We start from the raw sequence: 24,866 nt of genomic DNA on the forward strand, positions 1-24,866 counted from the left end.
CACCACATTTCATGTACTGATGTGCTGTGTTCACTGTTGCTTATAAAAAAAAAAAAAAACAACAAAACAACAAAACAACAAAACAAAAATAATTTTGCAAATCAGGTTAAAGATTTGGATTTGGTGAAAAATTTGAGTCACCTGTGAAGAGGTAATAACTACATATACAAAATCTTTATTAAGAATGTCTATGTATGTTATTTCCACTCATGATGCACAGTGCATACCAATACAAATCATGGCCAGGCTTCGCGAACGAAGATTTGGGAAGGCACTACCCACACTTGTTGCAATACAAAAATGACATGCTATATATGTATTTTATCAATAAACACAGATAACTTTTTACAGAGGCTTTCCTTAAGAGGTTTCCTAGACAAGTACTGACCTAGCCAAGGCTGCTGAATTTATACTGGGAAATGATCTTTAAAGAAATCTTCCAACACAACCCATTCTATATTTATATCTGTGATTCTATATTCTGGGATAAAAAGAGAAAAAAATAGCAAAGTACTTAATGTCTACTGTTATTTAAGCTCTAAGCCACTATACAATACCCTTAGGCATGCTTCTTATAATTCTGCAGAATCCAAATAACTATGGTTTATGAAACTGATATATAGTAAGTTTTTGGACTTGCTTCTTCTTCCAGATATTTAAAATCATATAAAAGAAAATATTTAGATAAGAACTCTAGAATGCAACCACCCACTCTTGCAGTGTTCACCAGACAGTGATCTCCCTGATTTCAGTAGTCAGCTGATCTCTCTGGAGTCACAAAATTATGACGCTTGTCAACAGTAGATAAGATTTGGCATGGAGCTTGTAGGTCAGCAGATAATACTGAATAGATATAAACGCCCATCCTGTCCTAGCTGGGCATTTCCTCTGAAAATAGAAAGATAACAGAGGAACAGGCTGACACCTTTGTGTCACAAGAGCAAGGTTTAAGGATTTTTTACTTCAATCCACAATTCGACACATTACAGTTTTCAAGCATTTAATTTTGCAGCTACCACTATCGTTTTGACTTTCTTTAACTTCTTATATCTTCCCTTCCCTCTGGAGATAGTAAAGAAATAAGGAGGATTAACAGAACAGCTCTCTGTCAGAAGCATAACCCATGTTTATTTTCCTATAGGACTTTATAAACAGGTAGTGATATTTTTTCCCTGGGTATACCTACCAAAGGGGCTCTACAGAAGTGTTTTCCTCTTGCATAACAGCACACATCTGGCTTGCTCCAGGCATGACAGTAAAGCCTTTTCATGCACAGAACAAGTCATTGTGCAATGGACACATGCTGAGTTGTCTGATAAAGAGATTTCTTGCAAATGATTGATAACATTACAGGAATGAGCAGTTGATTTCGTAATAATTTTTTTAACAGAATAGACCAGTAAATGCCACATTGCAGCTGTTTGAATTCTGCAGCTGCCTGGGTGAATAATTTGGTTCTGATGTGGGAGATCTGGGTGTGCTGTGAGTGCACTAAGCAGCTTTCAAAACCACTTGAGGAGCCAGTCAGAACTGTCCAACAAGCTGGGTGTGGGTCACAGGCTGCTAGGTGGATAGCCCTGCGCTAGGTAACCTAATCGTCCCTTTTGGCCTTCATTTATTATCTGAATCACTTGCTTTTGGGAAATAGTTATCTACTCATTGCTGCACATAAGCACACCTTCTGAATTTTTGGTTTCACATCTGCAGTTCATTCGTTCCTGCATTTCTTCAGACAAAGAGGTGTTTCTTTTATTAAAGAAGGGGAATGTATGATTCATGCTTTTCTACTATTCGCTTAGTATTCATTTTTTCTCTGTTTGCTGCTTCACAGCTCCCCCTGTGAAAAGGAGAGCTCATAACACTCAGTTTGGACAGATGATCTCCGCCTTGGAAGAGAATGTATACTCTTCAGTAACTTTCCCAAACTCAGCTGAATGTTATGTCCAGAAGACTTATCAGATTATCTTAATAAATGAAGGATTCTCCAGTGTCATTGAGGTGATTCTGGAAAAGGAGAAAAGCATAGGGAATTTTTAGCCACACAAATAGAGGTCGAATGGAGATACTAACAGAAAGCTTTTGGATGTTTGCTTAACATATTCTTCCTCATGTAAATAAAATGCACTGCAAACAAGGTAATTTTCAGATTTACAACTAAATTGTATGTTTTTGTAACATAACTCTCGGAAATCCTAGAGGTAGTGCTGGGAAACAGCACACCCATCTCTGAGAGAGGAAAAGGGGAACCTGAAGAGTTATAGCTTAATCAGTCTAATTTTATATTCAAATATAAAGCTACTCGGACAAAATAGGAACTGTTCATTTAAAAGCTTCCATCTAACCTCACAGTAAAATTAGATGGATGAAGCCATAGGAAAAAAAGAAACACAATGGCAAATGCCATGGGAAAAAAAGTAAATGGGCAGAACAAACCACACATTAGTGAAAAACAAGCAAGTCAGCAACATTGTCTGGATAGGTAGAAGGTGCTGGAAAGGAAATTTTTAATTCTTGTGTTGTACTCTGCTACAGTGGTAATCTTAGCAATATTTTTATTTGAATTATAAGCTATTATAGCTACAGTTCTTCAACTAAAAATTAGATCTCCAGTGGTTTAAACCAAACCTTTATATATTTTTAAATGCAGGAGGCATCAACATTGTTTATGTGCTGCTGTGTATCAGAAAAGAAGAATGGGTATGGCAGGCAACTCCTAGATTGAAAACAACTACCTGAGCAGATCTACTAATAAGAACAACTAGCATTGTTACATTAGCAAGGCCATTAATAACATAAACAAATAAAAGGGAAATAAATTTGACTTTTTAATATAGTTTTACAAACCATTAGTATTGACAAAACTTTCTTGTATTACTGTATTATAAAATGCTGCACAGACTTTTAGGACTCTGCATATTAAAGAGTATATAAAAATTAGTTTGAACTTGACCAAATATCTACTATTTATGTTAGTTTGATGTTGTAGGATTTCTATGCTGAACAGCTGCCCTAACTTCATAGACATTTATCCTTTCAGTGGAGGAAGAATACGGAAAAAGTAACGGTGTAGGTGTGGCACCATGGAAAAGGGATGGAATACATAAACAAGTCCATTTGCAGGCATTAACGCGGGTGAGCTCGTTATAACACAGAGCCACTGCATGTGCATGCTCTTCTGTTGTCAGCATTGACACAGAGGCTGTCAAAAGGGCCTGTTCTGATAAGTTATACTGGTTTATTTGGATGAATACATTTTCACCTGGTGACAGGCTGTGAAGCCTGGATGACCAGGGGTGCCCCCGAAGACTCTGGCCTAGAAGAGAACCCCGAATTTCCCATCGCCAGCACTCAGGCAGGGTGGCAGAGGGCCTGGTGTGACACCCAGTGGCATGCACTTGCTGTCTCCTCCTAAGGTGCCTCAGCCAAATAACTCAGGAGCTCTGCCGGAGCTGCAAGGTGCTGCCTGGGCCTCTCCTTCCTCAGCTGGGGGGCCTTGGAGCTGGCGGGGGCAAAGCTGGACACCACAGAGTGGAACAGAAGCCTTGCTGGGCAATATTTTGTTTGCATATTTTGACACCACTTCATGATACTCATTTTGAGCACCATTCAATCTTTATTATAAAATAAGACAGCATTATGGAACTGCATGGAAGAGTGGCTCTGTAGCAGAGGGCAGAGACATGGACTGAAGGGAATCTCACGGGTGTGAGTCCTGTCTGTTAGGGTGCATGTGGCCCCACCACCACACACCTTCCAGAATGTTCTGGCATTCCACACTAAGGAAAGTGGTCACTCACATAAAACACTGCAATACAACTACAAAGTGTGTATGGAAGAGGAGACACAGGTGTGTGTCAGCTAGAGGAACAAAGTTGAGCTACAAAATTGATCAAGGCACTGGAGCATCTCTGTTACAAGGAAAGGCAGAGGAAGCTGGGTCTGTTCAGCCTCGAGAAGAGACAACTGAGAGGGGACCTCGATCAATATATTGGCTATCAGTATCTGCAGGGGAGATGCCAAGAGGATGGAGCCAGGCCCTTCTCTGTGGTGCCAACCAATAGGACAAGAGGCAAAGGGCAGAAACTGAACTTCTTTACTGTGCGATGACCCAGCACTGGAACAGGTTGCCCAGAAAGTTCCCACACTGGAGATATTCCAGAGCTGTCTGGACGCAATTCGGTGCATGTGCTTTGAGATGGCCCTGTTAGAGCAAGGTAGTTGGACCCGATAACACACTGCCCCGTTCTGCGTCCCTCATTCCACCCCCTTGCCCGCCCCACCCATGCCACAGTCACGGACTACAACTCCCAGCATGCCCCGGGCCGCCGGGCCCCGCCCCTGCCGCGCGCGCGCCCTGTCGTGTGTAAGGTGAGCGCGGGGCAGGCCGGGAATGCGAGTCGGGATTGGCCGGCGCGCGCCCCCTTTCCAGCGTGCCGGGCAGCAGGAAGCGGCGGCGGCGGAGCGGGAAGCGGCGCGGCGAGGAGCTGCTCCTGGTGAGTCCCTGGCGGAACCGTCTCGCCACCCTGCGGCGCACCGCGCCGCCGGGCCGCGACCCGGCCAGGAATTGAAAAGGGATCGATTTAATGCGCGCTTTGATGACGTAATAAGGACTAACGAGGCGGCGGCGCTGCCGAGCGCCCGACTCGAGCCGGCGGCGGTCGAGCTCCCCCGCGGGACTTCCCCGCGGGACTCCCGCGCCCGCGGGCGCCGCTCGCCCCGCGCCCCGACCGGCCGTGCCCGGCGGGCCGTGGGCGCGGGCCAGGCCTTCCGCCTTCGCCCGCTCCGGGCACTCGGCGGCCGCTCATTGGCTCCTCCGCGCGGGGCGGGCTAGGCCTGCGCCTCGCGATTGGCGAGGGCCGCGCTGACTGACAGCGGCACCCGCCAATGGGGCCGCGGGGCGCGCGGGCCAGAGCCCGCGGGCTGCGGGAGCTGCGGGCGGGGCGCAGGGCGCGGTGACGCACTCTGGCGGCAGCGAGGGGCGCGGCCCGGCCCCGCAGTGCGGGAAGGGGGAGCGGGAACGGAATTGGAAACGGGAATGGAAATGGGAACGGGAGCGGCGCCTGCCGGGGCGGTGGCTCTGGGCAAAAACGTGCGGCTCAGTGCACGAGAGACTCCTGCTGCTTCACTGCACACCCTGCAGGTCCCCCTTGCCCAAGATGGCGGTGGTTTGGGCAGCCTGCACCCGCCCCGCCGAGCTGCCCTGTGGGACCCGTGCGCTGGAAAATGTCTGGTGCCTAAAATACAAGGAATTCCCGTTGTAGTCCAAGAGGGTGGTAGTAATAGGATGTTTCCGTTGAGGTGGATTTATAAAAATCTCTAAATCGTATGCATGTGACGTGAAAGGAGTACAGGCTGGAAAGGTGGTCAGTAGTTGAACGAGTCTTCCAAGAAAATTGGGTGAACAACTGAAGTATTCCAGTCTCCATCCCTCATCTGTGAGCCCGCTCATAAGAGGGAACTTGGATCACTTCTGTCCATCTTCCTGAGCTGTTCTGTTTTCCCAGCTGTACCTTTCTTTTCTTTGTCCAGAACAGTCGTGCTCCTACTGAACATGTGCTGTTCTGCCTGGCTTTATTCTGCAGTATGACCGAGTTTTTAACATGAGAGTACTCAATGAATGCGGCAACTTCGTTGAGATACACAGTAAATTCACGGGTTTTACTACTTCTGTGTAAATTTATGACAATGAACAATGACAATGAATAAGTTGTATGTCTCCTTACTCATGTTTCATAAGAGTTCTGAAAAAAAAGCTTTTTAAAATATCTTGGATTTGCTGGGGTGAGGTTACTCTATTATTTTGAGGGTTTGGAGCGTTTTTTGGGATATCCCTCTAAACAAACAATTTGAAACTAAATCGCATTTGGGTAGGTAGAAATCATGAGAGTTGGAGATCAAAATCTTGCTTGTTTTACGGAATTATGTTTTTAACTGCAAGTTATCTACCCTTTTATGATGTGTGAAAAATGGGCAAAAAGAATTAAACAGTGAAGTAAGTGGCTGACAACTACCAACATGAGACTTTATGTGAAATACCAGATGGTGGAGGAAAGCAGGAGCTGCTGGTTGTCTGTCTCACACCCATCATTACAGATGAGATGCAGTCACTGCAGCAGCAGCATCCACTCCCTTCCACCTTACCTTCCCCTGTAGGCTGGTCTCTGCCTCCTTGAAGACCCTGACAGGTTTCTGTTGCAAAAAGTGGAATATGTAAAATTTTCTTAAGCAAGGATGTTCTTTGATGTTTGATCTTTGTAAACTTTCAAGCCTGATCAACGAGAATGGAGATTTAATCCGTGAAACAGAGAGAAGCCAACAAGCTCTAAGTGATGTCCAAGCATTAGAAAAACACATTACCTGTTGGTAGAACTGCCTTGTTAAGGTTTAGGACTGGACACGCTTCAATGATTTCAGACCTAGGGGGAGGTTAACAAAGCTTGGGAAGAAGAATGCCCACTTACAGTGGACACAAAGAATGGAGAATTTACAGGCCACAGGGACATTGGGAAGAACCCCCAAGGTGAGGAAGAAACTAATAAAGTCAACCCAGCAACTGTGCTGAAATCTGCTCCAATTTGGTAAAAGGTAATTCTGCCAAGGAGTGATCATGACCACCAACCCAAGAAACCTAAGGACTCCGGAGAATGACTGAGAATGTGGATTAATTAGCATGAGAAGCAAGAGAATCATTAACCAGTAGAAGATAAAACACTAATTAACAAGAAAACCATGAAATTTGTAGCCACTGAACACTAATTCCTTTGTTTGCTGAAATGCATAATAATATAGTAAAATAGTAATATAAAATAGTAAAAAGTTTTGATAGTTGGTGTGCTTGATTTGTGGAATACCACTGGGAACCCAGACTTGCTTAACTCTGAAACAGATAACCAGTGTCTCTCTTGAATGTTTAATTATTGGCTTGTTGCACGCCGTGTAATGAATCTGATTTTTGTGGGCATTTCCCTGGTTGGCAACGCAGCAATAGCAGGTGGAGCTGGGTTTCCCTAAGTGGTTGCTTGTTCTCTACTTATTTTGTTCTCTTGGCAAAATGACTTCTCTGTGGGCGGTTTTTCTTGAGATGCAAGAAAGAGTGTGTTTTGTGGTGAAAACAGGAGCTCCATAATTCTTCTTTTCTGCGGCATTCTAAGTGTAAGCCGTGTTAATGTGGGAGTTGAAGATGAGTGTTGCTGCATAGATCTGAAGTAATTTTGCCTGGGGGTGATTTGTGAAATGCTTTCATTGAAGCACTTGGAAGCTCTCCTGAGGTTCTTTTGCATAAGCAGGAGACTAACATCTGCATCTCATCCACAGGCACAGAGTTTTGCTAAAACCTCTTTATGTTTGAGATCCTGTGCAACTGCTACACCTACCTATGCCATCAGATTACAAGCATATGTGTCTCTTTAGAAAGGCTAGCAAAGAATATTTCACCTTGCAGGGGAAGAAGTGTAAGTAGGAGGGATGAATAAGCTTGGGTGTGACAGCAAATGAAATCCCTGGCAACTCCAGTGTACTTAGAAGTTGAAAATTGCTGCTCGATTACATGGATGCTTGAAGGAAGTAAACATCTTGTGTTCACAAGGAGCAAAATGTGACTTTAATATGAAATTTTTAAGAACTGTTCTTCTACCAGGTGGAGTGGTGGGATGGTGAGAAGTAACTTTATAAAGATTCTGATATTATCCTGCTGTGGTGTTGAATAATTAGCCATGGAGATGTTGCATTCCTGCAGTATTTGCTTTGAGGATGGTGGATTCTTGCTGAAACTGTAGGATAAAGAAATACGCTTATCCACTTTGACTGTTTTTTCATGTGTCTAAATAAGACAATATTCCACATCAGTAACTGTGCCATTTCCTACCTGTCAGCTCATATCAGGTAAAAAACCTGTTACCAGAACAATTTGTTGTTTCTATTGGTTTTATAGTCCATGCAAAGTTCTAGTTAGTTTATGTCTGTATAAAGACCTGACTGTGCACAGTATTTACCAAGTGGCACAGAATTCTTACTCTCACACTGTACTTTTTTGCAGACCAGGTCTTTTGCCATGGAAGCTGAGGAAACGATGGAATGTATCCAGGAATTCCCTGAGCACTATAAAGTTATTTTGGATAGACTGAATGAACAACGTGAGCAGGACCAGTTTACAGATATCACCCTGATTGTTGATGGTATGTATGGGCCTGGGAACCAGCCGGTATACAGGGAATTCTAAAGGCTGTGCTAGGATGCTATTGGGTTTGTCACAGGTTTGTCAGACTGGGCTGCAAACAGGCTGGTTCTGCACTGTGTGCGAGTTACTTGCAGAGTTTCATTTAGCATCTCAGGGTCAACAGACTCCAGCAGTGATTAATAATTTTGCTTCTGCATTTCCAGACAAAGGGCTAAGTATTTTCAGATAGAAGCCCTCTTTGAAACTGCTGTGCTATGCTTAACGTGCTGTCTAAAGATTTCCAAAACATTATTAAAATATTTTTCTCTGACTTGAGCTGACTGTTTGCACACAGAGAACTTTTACAAATACTGTGTCTAAATAAAATCACACCTTGAAATAAGATTTACTTCTTGCTTCTCTGGTATCTGGTATCATAACTTAAATATCTGAAAAGAGAAACACTGGAGTGACTGAGTCCTCCATCTGGTTGAGTTACCTTCAGCAAGGTAAGCGATGTCACCAAGGTTCTGCAAGAGAGGGGTTAGGATAGCTGCAGTAGTATCCCATGTTTTATGGAGACACAGTGACTGTATGCTGCTGGAATAGTGGAATAGTTGTTTAGACTGGCTAGACTTTTTCTGCATCTACACTTATTCTGCAGTATGGAGGGAGTTATGTTACCCTAAACCAAAATTTTTGTCTCTCTTTGCAGGTCACCATTTCAAAGCTCATAAGGCTGTTCTTGCTGCCTGCAGCCAGTTCTTCCACAAATTCTTCCAAGATTTCACTCAAGAGCCTTTGGTGGAGATTGAAGGTAATCTGATTTGTACAATTAAAAACACTCAGAGTTGTGTGCTCAAGTTGGAAATTAATATAGCATCCTTGGTACAGGTCTACATACATAGAATCATAGAATGTTAAGGATTAGATAGGTCCTTGAAGATCATCTAGTCCCAACCTTGCTGTCATGGGCAGAGATACCTCCCGCTAGACCAGGTTGCTCAAGGCCTTATGCAACCTGGCCTTGAACACTTAAAGATGATCGGTCATATAATTAGCTTTCTAGATCTTACCTCTTGAGTTGTTCTGAGACAGCTATCACCACTGGAAAAAAAACTTCCCCTGAAGAAAAATCAAAAAGAAAAACAACACTCTTGAATTAAATTGTTGGAAGGGAAAATGTGAGATTATGTGGCTGCTTTTTTAATTTTTTTCCTTTCTTTCCCCGATACATGGCTAGTGGAGGTCAGGCAGATCCTGTATGTTTTTAGAACTTGCAGTGTGACAAAATCTTTTCCCTGAGAACAGCCAATCTGGTCAGATGAAAAAGGTTGACAGTGATGGCCAATGGCAGATGCCTTGGCTGGGATGCAAAAGCGTGATAGACATTGAGCAATACTTGTGTGGTAGGCAAGGAGCAAATTCCTGGAGCAGTATTTCACCCTCCAGTACCTTGCTGCTCAGAGACCTCTTGAAAGAGGGATAGTATTTTTGTGTTTAAATCTATATATTATTCAAACAGCTTTTTGTCCATCTCATCCTTCTTTTTATCTTTGTCGCAGCAAAACTCCACAGTGTTCACATGTTTCTGTAGCAGACTTTCTATTCCAACACAAGTGAGGTTGGAACTAGATGATATTTATGGTCTCCTCCAGCCCAAACCATTCAGTGGTTCTGTGGAGCCTTTTAAGAGTGTTATCTTTATGAAACTGGCAGGTACAGTACTGTGATCACAGTGGTGTGCAGGCAAGTGTGCAAGATTCATCAGATAGATGAGACTGAGGAATTGCTAAAAGAAACTGTTGTTTCTCTTTTCTGTATACAGGTGTAAGTAACATGGCATTTCGTCACCTAATTGAGTTCACCTACACAGCAAAACTAATGGTCCAAGGTGAGGAAGAAGCAAATGATGTTTGGAAAGCAGCTGAGTATCTACAGATGCTAGAAGCAATCAAAGCACTTGAAATTAGGTAAGCACATCAGCCTCTTTTTCTTCCCACCACTTAAAATATAGAGTCTTAAGAATCCTTTTGTAAGAGCTGGCTGCCAGTATTTTGCAGTGCTGTTCCTTATGCTGGAACCTCCTTAGCATCTGTAGCACCATAACTCTTCTACTATGGTGTACATGTCAGAAATATACAGGCTAAAAAAAGAATGTCACATTCTTTGGGCTGGAACTCAATGGCAAGTGACATGGTTCATAAATGTTGCCAAAGTTGTAGGGTTGTGTCTTTGTGGTAACTGATACCAGGTCTCTGTGCTGCCTGAAGGCCCACACCTGACTGACAACTGGCTGCACAGTGACATTGTGCCTCAGGTAATCAGAACACATTAACAAGTTTGTGCTGGTGTTTGTATTTCATGCAGCTTTCTGCTATTCTGAGAGAATAAGCAGTGATCTTAAAATTTCTTGCTGCAAAACTAAGCTGTCAAATTTCTTGAATGAACGTAACTGTTGTAGTCAGTTTTATCTGGGTTCAATATTTAATCAGATGTTGCTGTGGCAGCTTTTATCCTCTACCAGAAACTGTACTCCACTGCCAAGCTTGAGAAAAATGGGTGCCAGTCCCATCATGCTGTTTTTCATCCCCTTTCTTCCCTTTCACTTCCACAAAGTGCTCTCACGTTCTCATTCCTTCTGCACGCTACACTGCTGGTTTTTGGTACATGATCCCAGAGCTCCTTGCAGTAATGTGCAATGTAACTATCATCTTGTAGACATCAGAAATCCAGGCTAGATGAAACTGAGTTTAGCTGCTGTTTCCCTGTGTGTGACTAGAGTAAGGTGCAATTTGATAAGCTCTGTCCTGCATTACATCATTAGTCACATATCTCTGACATATGACTTGGAGATATTGGGCCAAGTCTTGTCTCCTATTACTAGAAAATGTGGAAATGATAGGGAGTACATTATGTGAAAGGATTCATCCTGCTGCAAAGGAGGGTAAAAGCATGGCTTACCCCAGTCAGTCTGTTTGAGGGGGAGATACCCACTTGTTTTCAAAACTGATAATCAGTAACGAAACCTGCAGCACAGAAGTGCTGTGAATGACTTGAAAGCATTGACCTGCTCAGTTCTGTCTATGTTTGAGATGACATGCAATCTCTGACATTTTGTAGGAAGGGGAGTTGAGCGTGTGTTACACAGGGAAAATAGCAACAGAACTGAGGGTTGTGTTCAAGCCCAGAAAATTAAACTAGAATACTCTTTCCACATCCTGCTGGCTTTTACCTCAGCTGTTAGCTGTGTGCCTTCCTGAAGTACAAGATGCTAGGATAACCACTGTGTGAAGTCACAGCTGTAGTGTTTTCTAACAAGCTCCTAGCACTGTGGGAAGCTGCACACACTCAGAGCTTAAGAACTGAAGAGCATAGGAGGGACTTGAACCTTATTTCTGAGTAGGCAGGCCAAAGTACTCTTTCTTTTGGGGAATTTTTCTTTCCAAGTACAGAATTTTACAATTTTTTTTAGATAAGCCTATGTCTTAGGTTAACTGGCCTTTCTTCTTGATAGGTGCTTTGTGTCATTTGAGCAGCACCTTAGCAGCTTTAACCATGCTATTTTACTACACTAAGGAGTGTAGATCAAGGACAAATTAGCTTCTGACATGCACACAGGTTAAGTGGTCATTCATCACTCAACTTTGAGAAATGGCTAGAGAGTGCTGGATGCAGTAGCTGATTACTAGGCAGGAGTTCCTATGTCAGTGCTTATGGATCTTAACAATGTTTATGCAAATGATTTTCAGGAACAAAGAAAATTCATCACTCTTAGAATCAAATGAAGCGCAAGGTAAAAATAAACCAAAAAAGAGGAAGATTGCTGAAACCTCTAATGTTATCACAGAAACACTGCCATCTGCAGAATCAGAGCCTGTTGAAATTGAGGTTGAGATTGGAGAAGGGACGATGAAAGTGGAAGACGACAGCATTGAAACACTTGAAGAAGTAGCTTCTGCAGAGCAATCCATAAAGTACATACAGACAACAGGTACATCAGATGAATCTGCTTTGGCTCTTTTGGCAGATATCACCAGCAAGTATCGTCAGGGAGAGAGAAAATGCCAGATCCAAGAAGAAGGTGATAATGCAACTGATCCCTCGTGCAAACAGGTAGAAGGTATTGAAATTGTGGAACTTCAGCTGTCACACGTGAACAATTTATTCCACTGTGAGAAATGTAACCGTTCATTTAAATTGTTTTACCATTTTAAGGAACACATGAAAACACACTCTACTGAGAATTACAAGTGTGACATATGCAATAAAAGATACCTACGAGAGAGTGCTTTGAAACAGCACCTCACCTGTTACCACCTTGATGAAGGTGGTGTCAGCAAGAAGCAAAGACCTGGCAAGAAAATACATGTATGCCAGTACTGTGATAAGCAGTTTGACCACTTTGGGCATTTTAAAGAGCACCTGCGGAAGCACACAGGTAAGAGCACTGCTACAGTCCAGGGCTTGTAGCCTTTGTTCTCACATTTTGGGGCTTTGCATGTTTTGGGGAAATAGAGAATATGCTGAAGAAAACACATGAGTCCTGAGTGATAGAAATACTTGGTTTCTAGTTACAGCTAAAATGCTGGTGTGTCTTTTTGTTTGTTTTTTTGTTTTACATTGATGTAAACTTTTGAGGGATTGAGTTGATTAAAAATATGCATGTAAAACCAGAAGGCACTAATGAAGCTTCTCTGTCAAGTCTACTAAATCTTAAAGATTTTTTTCAAAATACCTTCTTAAGGCATGTTCCTTTCTTCAAAAGTACCAAACTAAGCTACTTTTATTTTCAGAATTTTCTGATAAAAGTTTCTGTTGAAATATGATCTGATCATGAGCTTCTTGGTGGAATACAGTCTAGAGCATTTCTTTATCTAATAGAACTTCTTAGCAAATGCCTATTAATGCATTAGACATAAAATACCCTCAAAAAATTCTCTCTTGTACCATCTTGTTTGGAAAGTTTTATCCTTGCTCTTGACACCTCATCTGTGATTTGAATTTTCTTTGTTAATTAAGCAAAACTACTAAGAACAGCAGAGCATTTCTAGTCACTCTAGTACACTTTTCAATTGTGAAATTTGCCTCTTTGAAATCTAGATAGCATTTTTGGAGTACAAAGTGACTTGTGCTCCTTATTTCTTCCTTATAGTATGGGATATTACTTCATCTCACTGAAAAGTCTACTGTCTGAACAGATACCAAGCATGACACAGATAACTCTGAATGTAATATATATGTGGTCTTGATCTTCCAGATGTTTTTGTTTAATATGTCAGTCATCAGAAAAAATTTAATGGAGGGTAGCAGCTCTATTTCTGTTTCAGCTTCTTACTGTTAAAACCTTTTCATTAGAATGGCTTAATTTAATTAAAATGTATCTGTGTATGGGACTGCTGAGTATTGAATATATAGCAGTGTCCAGTCTATTCCAAATAGCCTCTTAAAAGTTCAGTTTATAAATAGCTTTTGCAAATCCTTATCCCCTATGAAGCAGGGAGTGTTTCTCCATTATGAGCAATCCAAATACAAGCTACTTAACAAAAATCTCTTCAGAAAAAAGTTTGTGCCAGATAACCAGATTAACCCAAAGTATGTAATATGTTGTTTGCTCTTGCAAAAATGTATTTTTGGTTCAAAGGAAGTTAGCATATCACAGAAGGTACAGAATGCTTTATATATTGATCTAATAAGTATAACATGGAATCTAATTACTTCCAGTTTAGCATTTTCAAAAGCCTTAAGCTCAAAATCAAAACAGATATCACCATTTAACTCCTAAGGTCAGTGGAAAAACTCCCATTCAGTCACAGGCTTTCTGAATTCCAAGTTCTGCATAGCACTGGTTGAATGCTAAAATGAAACTGAAAGGCCTGGGACAAAATGAACTAAAAAGTGTTTGATCCTATTGTTGATCAGTCACTATGCCAGAAATTACATGAAAATAGTAACTGCAGCAGAAATAGAATCATAGAAAGGCTTAGGTTGGAAGGGATGTTAAATATCATCTGGTTACACCCCTGGGACCATGGGTAGAGAACCTTCCACTACACCAGGTTGCTCAGGACCTGCAGCTTTCTCTGTGTCCCAGGTAACCAGGTCTCCTATTTCCTTCTGGAGAGCACCCACATTTTTCCTAGTCTTTTTTTATCACCCCTGTATCTAGAGAAGCTTCTCTTGTTGCCCTTGGTGTCCCTGGTCAGGTTTAATTCTATGAGGCCTTTAGCCTTCCTCCCTAACCTTATCTCTCTCTGTTCAGACAGAAATCTCTCTGTATTCTTCCCAGGCTACCTGTCCTTGCTTCCACCACTCTAGGCTTCCTCTTTGTGTTTCAGTTTTTGCAGAAGCTCCTTGTTCATCCACGCAGGTATCCCTCTGCTCTGTAGTAATGTAGTTAGTAGAGACCTTGAAAATCATCTAATTCCAACCTGATTAATTGCTTGGTCAAAATCCATGATTTTTGACCTGCAAAACTGAAGGCAGTTCAGCATCCTCTGCATTACTTTTACAACAGTCTCCAAAAATGTAGCCTTTTGTAACCATGAGGGCAATGTTCCTGTCATTTAAAGATCTTTGTCTAGCTTTCAGGTGTTTTAAGTGAGAATTGTGGATTTCTTTTGAAAAGATAATTAGGAGCTTTTGAATATTTTTGAAGATGTGGGTTTATTGGCTTTCCACCTCAATATCCAGTAACTATTGCATTCCTGAAAATGCAGGCTTTTAAACTAACTCGGATAGATTCTTAGGTATTCACTGAAATGGCTCTTTGGAGTTCATTGAGCAGTTTGTTTCGCTAGTGATGTTGTACCTCCCCAGGTTAATTATCAGACTTTCAGAAGAAACACACTCTTCCAGTTTTCTTGTAATTTAATTTGCTTGAATTTCAGAGTGTTTGTGCATGGTGGAATTAGTAAAGAGAGACCTTTTGCTCATTACTACTTGATAATAGTACACTGCTTTAGATGATAAAAAGATCGGTTTTCAGCCTCCTCTGTTGTCATCCTTAGCTGGCTTCTGTGTTTGATACCATTGTTAAAAAGAAGTGGCCAAACTGAAAGGAATTTTATCTTGCTTGTGCCCATTTATGTCCTTCTGTGCTTGCTTTTCACTGTATTTTGGGAGAGGAGGGGGGGTTTGTTCGTTTTAACACTAATGGATCATTATTTCATTATCATTCATCATGTGCCACCTTCTTTTTCTGGAGCTCAGTTTCAGCTTTCAAGCATAAACTGCTACTGTTGTTAAAAATAAAAGTTTATATTATTTAGATACTTCTTTAATGTGTCACTTTGTATATTTACTAATGTTGATATTTTAATTATAACAATTATCAGATGAAAAGTGAGAAAAAGCTGCTATTTCTTTAAGATACTTCATTGGAATAGTAATCTAATTTCCACTAAATTTATTTTCACAAAATCGAAATGTACCTTAAATGGTACTGGTAATTGTTACATTGGTTTTCTTCTAAATGAGAGTTATGACTCCACATTTGTATTTTTTCCCTTTTACATGGCATATCCATCTCTTCTTCTCTAGAATAATCCAGGTGGCCACATCTTTACAGTGTATTTATCAACCTAGACAAGAGGAAGAAAGGGGAAGAAGAGAGACCTGACAGAAGACTGGGTGGTTTTATACATTTACAAATCCTGTGTTTGTTTTAACAGGTGAAAAACCATTTGAATGTCCAAACTGCCATGAACGTTTTGCTAGGAATAGCACACTCAAATGTCACCTGACAGCCTGTCAGTCTGGAGCTGGAGCCAAAAAGGGAAGAAAGAAGCTCTACGAATGTCAGGTGGGTAATGGAAGTAGCAGAGTCCCAGGCTAGATACCTCCCTCCTTTGAGGGAGTGGGGGAACTGAACAAGAAAGGCAAGGAGAGTGGCCTTATGTCTCCAAGAGCTGCCTCAGTAAAATAAAGATCACATTCAAACACAATATGCAGGTAAATTCTTATGTCTAAGTAGCTCTATTTAAAATGTGGAATTACTGATGTGGAGCCTCATAATACTTATAATCAGAGAGATTCTTACGGGAAGGCTGCCTTTTACTGGTCTTTCTGCTTCCTTTTCAAGGTTCTCGATGCATTGACCTAGGCCTTTTCCACTTCTGACCACGCTTCACTGAAGTTCAAAATACAAAATAATATTTTATTTTTTATTTTATTATTATTCTCTTTGGTATCACAAATACTGACTTTATCTGGAAAGTAATTCCAGCTTATGCTGGTGTTGCCTAAAGATCGGGAGCCAAAAAAACTCCACGCAAATTTAATAAAGATAAGATAATAAGAACGGGTCTTTAAGGAAAGCCCTCTGACCATGGGAGTACAGAAAAGATGCACGTGCACTGTGTCCAGTGGTTCTACAATTTTATAGTATTGTCCATCCAATCCCAGAACTGTCTGCCCCCCAGTTCCTCCCCAAATCTGCCCCCAGCATGCCTCTCCAGAAATTGAGTCAGGGGTCCTGAGACCCCTTTCTTCCTCATCTTCCTCTTCTTCATGGCACATATTGTCTTTGGAGCTTCTCCAGTGTTCCGGACTATGATGGTATCTTGTTGTTCAGGCGTGGGATGCAAATACTCTTAAACAGAAGATGTTTTCTACAATTCTACCTTGAAAGGAGCCTAAACAAGCCTAAAGAATTTAGAAAATTTGATATGAAATGGGGAAATAGGGTTTAGTGAGTGTAAACTACTAAAGTGTGAGAGACTCTACAATTATATTAAAAATCTGTATTTACTACATAGCTACTTTAAAATCTACAAAAAGCTAAAAATCAAAAAAATTCAAATGTGTCACTGGCAATCTGTAATGTCTTTTAAGCAAAATAAATGCTGTAGAGGTTGTTAGGGTACTTGGTCACTGTATGTAACTGTCATTTGAAAAGCTGTTCAGATAAATTTTAATTCACTTTTAAAAGCAATTCTGAAGAGCTAGAAAATAGCTGGTTGTAGCATTTTTATTTGCTGGTTTGCTGCCCCACTGCTGAGACAATCTCACACCACCAGGTGTGGGGGGGGAGTGCTCCCCCTGTCCAGGGACTGACAGCTGCTCTGGGGCTGCCCCAGGAGGCTCCAAGGGTGTGGGATATGACATCACCTCACCTCCATGAAATTTGACCTATCCCTTCCCTCCCACCCCCCCCCCCACACACTTGAGTTGGTCCAAGCCAATAATTAATACACTAATCCAGTGTCTTACAATTGGTGACCCTTCGGTCTAATTACTTCATGTCATAGCTTTGTCTTTCTATATTTCCTCATCCTCTCCCAGATGTTGTGACTGGCTTAGTACCTCTTCAGCCTGAAAAAGTTGCAGCAGGTCTTGGATAAATTTTTCTTTAATTTTTCACTTTTTTTCTTCAAATGCTCTACTGACTGACAAATTTTGTCAGTGTCCTATGCAGGCACAACTCAAAAGTAGCTCACTGTTCTTAAAAAATGAATAAATAAATACCAAGTCTTCTGTTTGTCTGAAGCTTGCTTCTCAGCTTTTACATCTAATGTCTGTTTTTTGAATCCAAGTAGCAAGAAGCCACACTATGTGAAGCCATGATCTCAGAGAGGCACCATACTTTGTCATATTTCTGTTGGCACTGTGTAACGTACTGTATCTTTTGTTTCAGGTTTGTAACAGCGTTTTTAACAGCTGGGATCAGTTCAAAGATCACTTGGTAATACACACTGGTGACAAACCCAACCACTGTACCTTGTGTGATTTGTGGTTTATGCAAGGCAGTGAGCTGAGAAGGCATCTCAAAGACATGCACAATATTTCAGAACTAGTGGTGACAGAAGAGGTTCTTCCAGTGGAAGCTATGGAAGCTGAACCAGTAACATCAATGACAATAATAGAGCAAGTTGAGCAAGTCCATGTCCTACCAGTAATTCAGGTACAGGTGGATCCTGCACAGGTAACTGTGGAACAGATGCACCAGGATCTCATACAGGACAATCAGGTCAAAGGCACACAGATGGAGGAACTGCAAGAACAGGTGCAAATTAGTTACTTGGAAGTTGAACACATTCAGACTGAACAAGGTGCTGAAGTTCATGTGGAGCAGTTACATGTTGAGCATGTAAATCAAATACAGATGGAAGAGGTACAGGCAGAACTTATAGATGGAACACACCTTGAACAAGTAGAATATCAAAGTGTTGATCAAGGAGAAGCAGAAGAAAAGGAACCTAATCAAATAGATGATGCGGATAAGGAACATCATGAACAAGCTGAAGACTTAAAAACACAACAATTAGTGGACATGCAGAATGAAAACGTGGATGACTAGGACAAATAATGACACTGCAGGTTTAGGAATGAAATACCAAATTATTTTTGTTAACTTTTACATTGGTTTTTGAACTGTCAGTGGTCACCTTTCCAATATGCTGTCCATAGGAAGCTGGACCAGTGGACCAAAATTAGCTTTATTCATGTACAATTAAACTTCTCTCATATGTGAAAAATAACTTTCCCATTCATGTAATGCCATGGAACAGAAGCTACCGCAGACATGGACACCTTTGTGAGGTTTTTAGCAATTAATAGCTTGTATCATTGTTACACCATTCCTGGGTATATGTAAGAGTAATTTCACCTCTTTTCCTCTTGCAGTAGAAGCAAACTCTTGTATAGTATTGCAGGGTGTCTGTGGCAGGAGAATCACTAAAATCTGAGGGTTTCTATTGTAAGTGGCAATTACGTACCGGTGAATTTTCGGATCTTTCAGGCTGGGCTAAAATTAGCATTGTTGCTGGAGGTGTCTGAGCACAAAAATCCTGTGCCTTTTCAGCACTGACTAGTTAAACTTCCCAAAAGTTTCTAGAGTTTTTGAGAATTTAGTTCTGTAAAAGGCAACGTAGGTAATGTTATAGTGCTTTATATTTTTGCTTAAAATTGTCAGCTACTGGTTTTCTTTTTGCATTAAATTTAGAGGTGGGGGACTGAGGGAGGGAACAGATTCCACATGGAGGCAGCAGGACACTCTAAAAGGGACACTTAAAAATAGAAAAAACTTGGTAGAGTCTGTGGCAAAGACAAATTGGATAAAAGCTACTAGCAGACTCTTCTTTTATAAATAATCATTTTTGAAAATGAATATGTTTAAACATATAGAGATTTTTCTATATGGTATCAGGTTCTTGGTTTTTTTGAAAAGAAATTCTGACACTTGACACAAAGATATGCTAAACATAAAAATAAAAGCCATAGGTATGAGTGGTAAACTGTGGATTGAAAAGTAGAAATGTAAATAGTTTAATCAATATTAGACAATAAAACAATACCAACCATTAAATGTTGCATTACTTGTTTTATCCATTAGGAACAACTGAGTGGCAGTTACAGTGCCAGCTTCCAGTGTTAAGAATCAATCACATTTTTAATATGATTATTATCTCTTTACTGTAAAGTTAGATTCGTTTAGAAAATACTTGTCTATCTCTATGCTCAAGGATGCTAAGAACTACTAATTCTTAATTACTGCTGGAGGTTAGAGGTGCTCCACATTTCTGAAAAACTATTTTCAAAGCCTTAAATGGAGGAATTTTTGCAAGGACATTCCCTAATGCTCTTGGTAATCTTGTAGGTCTTAGCTAAAATCAGGCTTTTGTATTCCATGTTCAAATGCAGAACTATTTCCTGGGATTTGTGCATTTATTTAGTCTCATTCAAGAATATGTTTCATTGTAGCTTTTGAGAAACTGTTGCAAAACAAACATGGATCTCAATTAAACTTTCAAGCAATTTGATTAATGTAACTTGCATTCTTTTTTTTATGTTTTGTGTTTTCTGGATGCAAGTAATTTGTGATGAGATTCTGTGCAGAGGGAAGAACGTGGCCCAGTGTTAATCATGAAAATAAAATCAGTTATTATATTTATACCTGGCTTCTGATAAGCAGCTTGTCTTTTGATAACATGGAGGGGACAGGCCTCCTTGCTTAGCTGCATAACGCTGAAATTGTGGGGGTATTTGTGCATATAGACAAAGTCAGTCTCTGTGGAATTAAAGGAAGGATCTGTGTGTCTGACCAGTGAAACCTACTTTTAGGTAATTAAAGTCCAATATCAACTGAGCAGTTTCTGGGTGTTGGTAACAAGGCCAGTGGGTTTGGTAAGCACAGTTGGGCCATTTCTTCATTCAGTTTGATCTCCCCTTTCCAACAACAGTTCATGAATTTGGTAGGAGAGAAACAAACAACACCCAAAGCAGTAGTGTTAGACCCACTGGTAACCCCTCTAGATTCCCTATGAGCCTGGGTGGGAGCATGATGGGATTATGATTCATCCCCTCCTCCCCCGAAGGGACAGGGAGAAAGGCTCTCCTCAAGTGGTAGCTCTGCTAGAGAGCCTTCCCCCTCTTCCCTGTAATTCCCTTCCCATATGACTGAAGCCCAGAATGCTCCCATCTGTGAAGTCCTTTGTGCCTCCTTGCTGCACCACCTGATCCTGAAGGAGGGAAGGTTGATGGGGGAGTGGAAGGTCTGGAAAAGCCACCTTGCCATCCTCTCTCAGCCCCCAATGTCTGTATAGACACGCAGACCTCTCTAAGCTCCGTATTCCCTATGCACTGTTGGAAGAGTTCTTCCCTCTAAACACGCACGCACTGCAGGTCCCCGGAGCCCTGTGTGACGCGTGTCCTGGGAGTTGTACCTTGGAGCTACGCCTGTCTGTAAGTTAAAACTCCTGAAGCCGGGAAGGGGGAGCAGCTGTAGCTCCTGGGATGCGGGGGGGGGGGGGGGCCGGGACGGCCTGGAGGTGCCACTGGGGAGTTGGGGCTGGTCGACGCCGCCCGGGGCCGGAGCTGTCCGAGGTTTGGAGGCTCCCGGGTGCCGGGGGTCTCTCCCGAGGGCAGCGAGGGGAGCGGTATCAGGAGGCGGGGAAATGGCGCGGACGCTTGAGGGCAGGAAATGGCGGGCGGCGGGAAAGGGCCGGGGGTCTGCGGCGGCGCTGCTTCCCGGGATCGGGATCCCGGGAAGGGAAGGGCCGGACCGGCGGGGCCCTGCGGAGCCCGGGGTGGAGGTGGAGGGAGGCAGGTGGCCCTCAGGTACCCACGCTTCCCTCGCCAGGGAGCCCAGCCAGCCTGGGCAGCGGGGATCCCGGGCTGCGTGCAGGCGAAAGAACCCCCCCTCGAGCATCTGCTAAAATGCCGCTGAGGGAGTTATTACTGATAATTTCAGTAATAGCACGTCGCTGCTGTTCTAGTTTGTGAGTTGGATTGCCTAGAGGAAGTATCCTGGCGAAAAGGAATCATGGAGACATTCCAAACCCACCTGGACGCGAACCCGTGTTACCTATTCCAGGTTACCCCGCCTTGGCAGGGGTCTTGGACTGGATGGTCTCCAGTGGTCCCTTTCAACCCTAACGATTCTGTAACTCTGGCATTTCCCGGTGGGCTTATTGGTGCATTTTCCTAACGCTGAGGCTTTTTCAGAACCCTCGGAGCAACATGAGTCTATACCTCATAATGGGAAGTGGGTTCCATTTGTTACTTAAATGCAGATTTTTTGAGAGAAACACGTGTCTTATCTGACACCCTCTCACATTTAGAATTAATGGGAGCCTGAGGCAAAAATATTTTCATTCGGAGAAATCCCATCCTGTGCTTGACCATGGAAGGAGCAGAGACACACTACTAAGTTTTCTGGTTGGGTTGTTATTCCTTAGATAGTGTAATGTTCCCATATAGCTCCAAAGCGTCAGGCACAGTCACTTCCCTAACAGCAGGTATCAGAAGAATGCTCCTTTAAGGATGTAGTCTGGCATTTCAGTTGATTCACACCAACAGATTTGTTGATATTATGGGTACACACATGTTCCAGCGTGTTTAAATGGTTCCAGTTCAGGAAGAAAACTGAAAACTGATGCTTGTTTTCAGAGAGAGAAGAGTGTTTGTTTATATGTATATAAAAAAAATCCACCTGAATTTAAGATGTATAAGTCTATCCAAAAGGGTCCTAAATTATATATATGATATTTTTTCTTGCACTATGTATTTACTTTTTAAATATTTTCTCAGATCTATACCAGTTCCAGGAGCTGAGCAATCTCATGACTGTAAATGAGCAAATAATTTGATTGAGTGTATTTTTCCTGTCTACTTAAATATTATCATCCATCTTCTAGTGCCTTTAGTTCAACTGAGACTTCTTTTCTGAATAGTATCTTATCTCACAATGAGATGCGAGGACTTCATAGATAGATAGATAGATAGATAGATAGATAGATAGATAGATAGATAGATAGATAGATAGATAGATAGATAGTAGGTCTGTTTGGGAACTACAAAATAGAGATGCCTGAATATGCTGATATTCCTATACTTAACAATTGCTTGTTTGGAGTATTTCCAAGTTGTTTATTTTTAAATCGCACCTTCTGGGGTATTTTAAAAAATATTGTCCAGTTGTGGAGTCCATAGCTTTATCAGATGAAAATAGTGATTTTGTAAACTAAGAAAGGATTTGCACTATTGCAAATGCAAATAATTCATCATAATACGTTCTGATCTTACTAGGCAATTTCAAAGGCAATTAAGTGGCACTGGAAAATATTTGTTCATACTGCCTCCACATTGCAATAAACTGATCTATTAACCCTTTGCTAAAAAGGATTTTTCTTTGGTTCCTGTAGGTTGAACTTCATAGCAGGATTTTCTGGATTTCACCTCTGAGGAAATGAGATGCTCCATGGAGTGGAGCCACTGCAAGTTCCTGTTCCACGAGATACACAGCACTGGCCCAAGCAGACACAGCATCGTGGCAGCTGTAGAGCTTTGCTTGGGGAAGCACATGTAACTGAGGTGGTTGTAAGATACGTGTCCAAAAGGTGCTCTTAGAAGGATTAACTGCTTACAGCTGCAAATACCACACAACTTTTTCATGGCCAGTTGTAGCCTCCGGTGTTATTCCGAAGCCCTGGAAGTGGGGCATGTTTGCTTCTTTTCCTGATTTTTACTGTGAGGTGGGAAATAAATTTCAACCTTTGAAATTCTTGGCTAACACTAGAAAAATCTCCAGCATGGCTCTTCCTTGTGTTTGGAAAAAAAGTAGTCCTTCATGCATAGACAGCTCTCTTTTGGGACACTTGGCAAATATTATTTAGCTCAGCCTCTAAGTCTTCCTGTACAGTACATAAATGGCTTTTGTTTTCCCCTTTTTAATTTTCTGTATTTTTTATGGTTACACAGACTAAATAATTCTGCAAGCAGGCAGTAATGGAACTGGAAACACTGTCCCGCTTTCTGACTTTCTCTCCTGAGGCATAAAACCAAAGACTCTTCTTATTGCAAGGAAAACAAGTTAGGAAAAAAGATAACTCCAAAATAGAAATCTTGCTTGAAATATGAGACTATGCCTAATGTGGGAAGTATAGGGATAATACTGACTTTGTTATACTTATAAAATAAATACAAATTTGCACACTCAGAACCACGAAAAATTACTTGGAAAACACTAATATTTTCTCAGAAATTATACATTTCCAACAGCTTCCAAGGATTTTCATTGCTTTAAGCATTCATTCATACGTTGAGCCTCTCTTCTGGTTGTGAATTGGTATTTTAAGATGCAGAGAGGGTTAGAGATTATACCACTCTCAATATCTGCAATGAAATAATTGTAAGTATGTCTGTGCTAGTGATAAATCTTCTTATTGCTGCATGGAGACAGATCTGCTCGTAGAAGATTATTGGGATACATTTTCTGCTGGTTGTCATGACAATCACAAATCCATGCAGCTGCACAGCAGTGTATTAATCTGTGCGTGCAGTTTAATCCCGTTTCCAAATTAGATCATCAGTTCTAAACAGATAGATAACAGCTGGTTTAAATGCTGTCTGTTCACTTCTCTGAAAATAGCACCCGGAGTCCAGCCAGTACGCCTCCAGTTTTCTAGGAAAGACATGGTGTTAAGCCATGGAGCAATTTGCTGCTGTAATAGCAGTGTACAACTTGGCTCAGTGTCCCTCGTCCTGTATTCTTCAGGTGTTTATAATTAATGTAATTTTTCTCAGTCTGAATTATGATGTCATTTATGTTTTAGACATTATATCAGAAGTTTAAGGACTTGATAGTCCCTCATTAAGAGAACCTGGTTATTACACTGTGTAGCAATGCGTGCTGATGCTATCATGACCTTTAAAGCTCTTGTTGCAAATTAAGGAGGTATTTAGTCTGAAAGGAAGTTAAGAAACATGAGTATTCCCTGCAAGGCAGTTAGGGTGTGCTTGAAAACTCATCTGGCATTGAACAATTCAAGACAACTACTCCTAGTGTGTCTTGAACCTTCTTTCATTATTTTATAATTAGTGTCTTTTATTTTGCAATTATTATTTCAATATTATTTCCATTATTATTTGCAATTATTACTTCCATAGCTTTTCGTGTAGTTTGCTGAAATGTACTTGTGAACTTCAGTGTTTGTAAAAGGTTTCATGAAGTCAAGGTAATCGGCTCAGTTGTGGCCTCTTCTAGGGGCTGTGTTTGTGTAAAATGTCAGCCCTGTCCTGCACAGCAGGCCCATAGATAATGCAGTTTTCCTTAGAGCACACTTGAAAGAATCAGCTTTCCTTAGTCCTGCAGGAATTGATTGCACTGGCAGTTGTCTTCTCTGCCCTGCCAGGCCACCATGAATTAATTTTGCCTGAGAGGGGCAGCATGAAAGTACGCTAATAATTATAGAAGGATAATTACCAGTGC

At 41.5% G+C, this 24,866-nt stretch overlaps 2 protein-coding genes and 1 long non-coding RNA gene across 14 annotated transcripts in view; 2 read left to right on the forward strand and 1 right to left on the reverse strand.

Moving 5' to 3' along the window:
• Positions 1 to 4,389: 4,389 nt before the first annotated feature.
• Positions 4,390 to 20,048, forward strand: ZNF131 (zinc finger protein 131). Of its 9 annotated transcripts, none has more exons than XM_064641851.1 (8): positions 4,966 to 7,451; positions 8,036 to 8,174; positions 8,871 to 8,972; positions 9,984 to 10,128; positions 11,908 to 12,271; positions 12,374 to 12,596; positions 15,829 to 15,959; positions 17,793 to 20,048. In XM_064641851.1, exons 1-8 carry the CDS (start codon positions 7,341 to 7,343, stop codon positions 18,453 to 18,455), a joined length of 1,878 nt encoding a protein of 625 aa, XP_064497921.1. In that variant the 5' UTR covers positions 4,966 to 7,340; the 3' UTR covers positions 18,456 to 20,048. The 9 variants fall into 9 exon arrangements, with proteins under 9 accessions (XP_064497925.1, XP_064497921.1, XP_064497919.1 ...); XM_064641849.1 differs by having other exon boundaries at positions 4,966 to 6,585; positions 7,315 to 7,451; positions 11,908 to 12,596; XM_064641855.1 differs by lacking the exon at positions 4,966 to 7,451 and adding an exon at positions 4,390 to 4,493 and having other exon boundaries at positions 11,908 to 12,596.
• LOC135407104 (uncharacterized) lies at positions 16,293 to 20,996 on the reverse strand. The gene is made up of 3 exons (XR_010426699.1): positions 20,821 to 20,996; positions 18,049 to 18,149; positions 16,293 to 16,801 (listed from the first exon to the last, which is right to left on the reverse strand). It is a non-coding gene; the product is annotated as an uncharacterized LOC135407104 (long non-coding RNA).
• NIM1K (NIM1 serine/threonine protein kinase) overlaps positions 20,471 to 24,866 on the forward strand; it is a 30,920-nt gene continuing 26,524 nt past the window's right edge. The window contains exons 1-2 of one of the 4 annotated variants that reach the window (XM_064641867.1): positions 20,471 to 20,839; positions 22,801 to 23,786. The gene's annotated coding sequence lies outside the window, so the exon portion shown is untranslated. The other 3 variants (XM_064641868.1, XM_064641869.1, XM_064641870.1) reach the window with 3 other exon arrangements.

This window comes from Pseudopipra pipra, chromosome Z (assembly GCF_036250125.1).
Source record: "Pseudopipra pipra isolate bDixPip1 chromosome Z, bDixPip1.hap1, whole genome shotgun sequence".
Taxonomy (NCBI): Eukaryota; Metazoa; Chordata; class Aves; order Passeriformes; family Pipridae; genus Pseudopipra; species Pseudopipra pipra.

Excerpts from the sequence above, each read along its gene's own strand:
- ZNF131 (XM_064641848.1), top strand. The coding sequence starts at position 7,341 with ATGTTTGAGATCCTGTGCAACTGCTACACCTACCTATGCCATCAGATT. Across the intron at positions 8,175-8,870 it reads TATCACCCTGATTGTTGATG|GTCACCATTTCAAAGCTCAT; the intron begins GTATGTATGGGC and ends CTCTCTTTGCAG. Across the intron at positions 12,597-15,828 it reads GCACCTGCGGAAGCACACAG|GTGAAAAACCATTTGAATGT; the intron begins GTAAGAGCACTG and ends TTGTTTTAACAG.